Source organism: Cynoglossus semilaevis, chromosome Z, assembly GCF_000523025.1.
Source record: "Cynoglossus semilaevis isolate Cse_v1.0 chromosome Z, Cse_v1.0, whole genome shotgun sequence".
NCBI lineage: Eukaryota > Metazoa > Chordata > Actinopteri > Pleuronectiformes > Cynoglossidae > Cynoglossus > Cynoglossus semilaevis.
In genome coordinates this window covers 2,672,521-2,677,336 of record NC_024328.1, presented here as the reverse complement: position 1 = coordinate 2,677,336, position 4,816 = coordinate 2,672,521, and the positions used below count along the sequence as shown (strand labels likewise).

General features: G+C 35.4%; 1 protein-coding gene across 1 annotated transcript in view; it reads right to left on the bottom strand.

Annotated features, from left to right (window-relative positions):
* LOC103397416 (serine/threonine-protein phosphatase 2B catalytic subunit gamma isoform) overlaps nucleotides 1-4,816 on the bottom strand; it is a 25,455-nt gene that overhangs the window by 8,416 nt on the left and 12,223 nt on the right. The window contains 7 exon segments of the mRNA XM_074559978.1: nucleotides 405-530; nucleotides 626-720; nucleotides 801-878; nucleotides 1,706-1,845; nucleotides 1,994-2,139; nucleotides 3,642-3,709; nucleotides 3,711-3,742. Of these exon segments, the coding sequence (XP_074416079.1) occupies nucleotides 405-530; nucleotides 626-720; nucleotides 801-878; nucleotides 1,706-1,845; nucleotides 1,994-2,139; nucleotides 3,642-3,709; nucleotides 3,711-3,742 (685 nt within the window).

Below are 4,816 nucleotides of genomic sequence, written 5' to 3'. Positions count from 1 at the left end.
TAGTATATACATTCAACCAGAATCAGGTCAGAGAAATGCAGTAATAACTAACCAGTGGTTTAAATTTACATTTTAGATGTCATATCCTCTAAGGGTGAACACCCCCAGACTGGAACAAAACCAAACGTCCAAAATTTGTCGTCAAACGTCAAAAGTGATTTATTGTGTACTTTGTTTTTAATGAGTTACAGCTGCTTGGAAGAAATATTTAATTTTGTCATAAACCTTTGCCAGTTTTAAAAAGGTCCTCCAATTCCATGACTAAAGAAAAGAAAATTTTAAAAAATCCTGTGGGGTCGGAGTCTAGTTATTCCACAATTCCAGGAGTCATTCAAACGTAGTGTTTTGATTTGTTGTTGTTCTCTTTCTTTGTTTCCCTAAATACACACAAAAAAATAACATACCCTTCTCTCCAACAAATGGTAAAGACCACGTGAAGACATCCATGAAGTTGGGCAACCAGTAAGGATGGGGGGAGCAGTTGAACTGTCGAATGTTCATGACATTGTTCTCATATTTTAATACAGCAGCTGTAAAGAGATTGAAGGAAAGATTCAAGGACTGCAGCTGGTGAAAAACAATAAGACAATAAAACAGGAACAGTGATGGACATGAGAAAACAAACCTTTGTTGTTGTAGACATCTAGGTAATTTGGAGCTGAGAAGATTGTGATTAACGAAGGGAAGCCTGTTGTCTGGCTTTTCCTGTACATCCGATACCTGAATGGGTAGAGAATAATCAAACGTTTTCTGTTGTCATTTGCTGGAGATGAAAAAATATTTAAAAAATATTTTCCTACCCAGCATCCTGTGCTTCATGGGCTCTTATTACTGAGAGGAGATTATTATTTACCAAAAAGTCACAGACTGCTGAGTAACTGCAAAGAGAAAAGAGCAAAGACATTAAAGGTCAAATATGTAAAATCAAAAGTGATTTATTGCTGGTAATTAAATATAGGCCAATCGATCAAACATTGTAATCAGATTAACTACAAGGTTGCTGTGGATATATCATGATTAATCATAATTAATCTAGAAAAAATACCTTTGGTAAATATGACAAAAACATTTTTTACTGTATATCAAATGATGGAATTGTTAATATGTCAGTTTCCTACGTTGTTCAGAATATTGAGGTTCATCCTGTCCAGAGCTTTATGCTACAGTCCTGTTATATTCTTACATGAGTTAGGAGCTCCTCTGGCCTGGTCACTGCTTTCCACAGTGCTTATTATACATTTATTATCTACATGTCCTTGGGTCTATATAAGAAGAGGGTATGAATAGAGATCACCCAAAAACTTTCGTATTCATGACCTCTGAATTTTGAATTTTGAAATTTGAGATGATCACTTCTAAACTTAAAACATTCAACCTAAAACGTCAAAAACAGTATTCAAAATACACTCTAGGGGCATTGGCTAACCCATTTTACAAACTCTGATCTTTAAGCATGGAACTATTTTTACACAAGCTGCTTTTTGTCTGGTAACATGTTTTGAGCAGGGCATTTCTGAGAGTATCTGACCAACAAAGATTCAAGCTGTTTCCACTCCTCTATTTATTTACATCATCTGTCCTTATTTTCTATTTCTGGTTAAAATACTTATCTGTAAATTACTATAATAGTTGCTGATATTGTGACAGCCTGAGAAATACAAGTATTGAAGATAACAGTAGTTTCAACAGTAGTTTCAGTGTATACCTGAAAAAGTAAGAACAACCTCTGGCAGAATTGTGGCTGAAGTGTTCAGTAGTCCTTTCACTTCCGAAATCTTCACCAGGATCAGCCCAGATCAGGTCACACATTGGACCAAAACCTGGAGGCTCTTTAAATCTGTCCAACTGTTAAAACAAAAATACAGACACAATCTACTTTACATCAGCTCTTAAATTATGTAGCAATTCTACTGATAACATAAACAAATCCACAAAGATGTCTTTTTAATTCAGCAATACGTGTATAAGAACTTCAATGATTAATGTCCCTTACTTTTCTTATGTCGTCTAAGCAGTTAATTTCTGGTGAGAGTCCACCGTGTACACACAGGAACTGTTGGTTGAGCAACGCAGCCAGAGGCAGGCAGTCGAAGGCCTCCATACAAGCATCATAAACCCGTTCAGAATATTTAATTTTACCTGCAGCAAACACAAAGTGAAAATAAAATACATTATACCTAAACATCTGTTTAATAACCTTGTGATATTTTACCGTGAATTCACACAGATCACCAACAGAGATACAAATACAGCGCAAACTAACTGTAAGGATATTTTAAGCGACAAAAGAATACATCAAACCCATTAGTATATGTAGATACATATTTAAGGTAATTAATGTTTTTCAGGTTGTACTGTTTACTCTATAAACAACTGTGGACATATGAAAATGTACAGCCTGTACAGTGTTTTAGGCAGAAAAAACTGAAATAGAACACTTGCTACTGCTGAAAATGTTTAAAGTTTGTTTTATTTAAAAAGCACACAATGCCTTTATGATCTATAGACGGATCTCAATTTTACATTGACCCTAAGGTTAGAGCATTACTACCTTCATGGGCTGTCAAATTATTACGATTATTAATCTAATAAAGCACAGAGTTGTGTGGATTAATCATGATTGATTACAAATATAATTAAACACGTTTAATCATGATTAATCTAGATTAATGAACATTCTTAAATGAGAACTTTTAGCATGTGTAGAGATTTTCTATTCAAACTTCAGTGAACCAATCACACTACAGTCCGTAACATTCCATCTGACAGTGTCAGTCAGCTTGTCAGTTGTAGACTTACTTACTGCCCTGTAATCAGTGTGACTGGTCTGACACACAAGGAGCTTTATTAGAATCATGTGGATATTTTTATAAGAAATCCACAACATTTTAAATGTAATTGAGTTTTCATTTTTACATGTATTATAAATAATAAACAATAAACAAACAAGGACAAATTCACATTTCATAAGCTGTTTTTTTTTTTAAATTAATTTAATAAAAAATTCCCAGCATATTCCTTAATTTCCAAAGCCATAGATCCTGCTGTTCTACATCTGTATGTGTGTGTGTGTTTGCAGATGAAGTGTTCAGGACTATTTGAGTGTGGGAGGTGTAGCAAGTGAAATGTATTTGCATCTGACAGTGTTGTCTTAGCTGTCAGTTTAAGTGTTTCTGCTAATGAGCTTTACATATTAATGCTTTTACAGCATCTTACAGACATGTACAGTTCACACTGAGTGTCACTGACTGAAGTGTGCGTGTGTGTGTATTGTACTGTCTTTAGCGATTACTTTCGGCAATTACTTTTGGACCAGAGATTGCTTTCTACTTCTGCTAAACTACCAGTTCCTTCGTCTTCGTCTTCATCTTCTCTCGACTCTTCTTCTCGTCTCCACCTTCAACATCTATTGTTCTATATCCTCGCTCCTTTGTACATATCCACACTACCTTAATCTTACCTTCCTACCTATATATTTAAACCATCTCAGCCTTAGCTGTTCTTGTCATCTCCTCAATTCTAATCCCATTCACCTTGGTCCTTGCTCATTGATATACCTGCATTGTGATTTCTGCCACTTTCACCTGTGAACAAATAGTCAAATAACATCAGACCTGCACTCATACGACAACTGCACTTACATTCCTGTTTGAAGGTGAAATACTCTGTGAGGTGCCGGCACTCGTGGTTCCCACGCAGGAGAAAGAGTGTTGATCTTGAGCGACCAGAGGTAGAGAACACACTGATAAGGAGCGAGAGAGATAGAAAGATAAGGAGAGAGAGAAAATGGAGTGACACTTACAATTTACTGTAGAGTATCAACTATTAAAAGTAAAACTATAGTTCCAATTTAATATTTTTTTTAATCTGTTCTGAACAAACCTCATCTTATGTCAACAACCTGCATGGAGACTCAACTGTCTTAAAGTAAAAAAAGGGTGAGGATTTAGAAATATCACTTTAGAACCCATGGGGGGCATATTTATCCTGCACCAATTACAACATTTATGAAAAAGTAGTTACATCAAGTCAATACTTGGGATGGCTCAATTCCATACTCAGGATCAGTATTGGTCAAGATTTCAGGATCTAACATAAATAACATTTATAGCCCGGATTGTTTCACAGTTGGCAACAACAAGCTGTGGATCACAAGCTGACTGGCGAAAGATTAGACTTGTTCTGCTAAACTTGTCTTTAAGCCGATTGTCAGGCTGAAAATCTTATAGTGTATCTTGGCTTTATTATGAACTGTTAACTGGGACACGATTTGGAAAAGGCTGGAAGATGATGTGCGTTTTAATGAGAGCCTGAAGTATGAGAAGAAGACAGAATAAAAGTACAAGGCTTTGTGTGAGGGAGATGGACAGACATTAAACACACCCTTATATGTCCTTAGATTAAATGAACACACATACTTTTGTTGCTTTGAGAATGCTGAAAAAGACTCCCTGGACACCAGGAGTAATCTGTAGACATTCTCTGATCAGAGGAACATAATTTATTAAATAGATAAAGAAGAAGTGGAGAGCAGAATGAAATGGATGCTCACATGAGCTGAATTTAGACTTTGGCAAATTGCTTCAAGAAGCTGCTGGGACACTTTGCACCATGAGAGCAATTTACCTCTATCTGTCTTATGACAGGGTATTAGTGGCTTTAAATGTAAGAGTTTTAAATACCTCCAAAGACCTCTTAGATCAAATTCAGGCCCTGACCTTTAGGGAAAAAAAAAAAAAAACATATATATATATATAGAAATACACACATATATATATATATATATATGTATATATATACACACACATATATATAC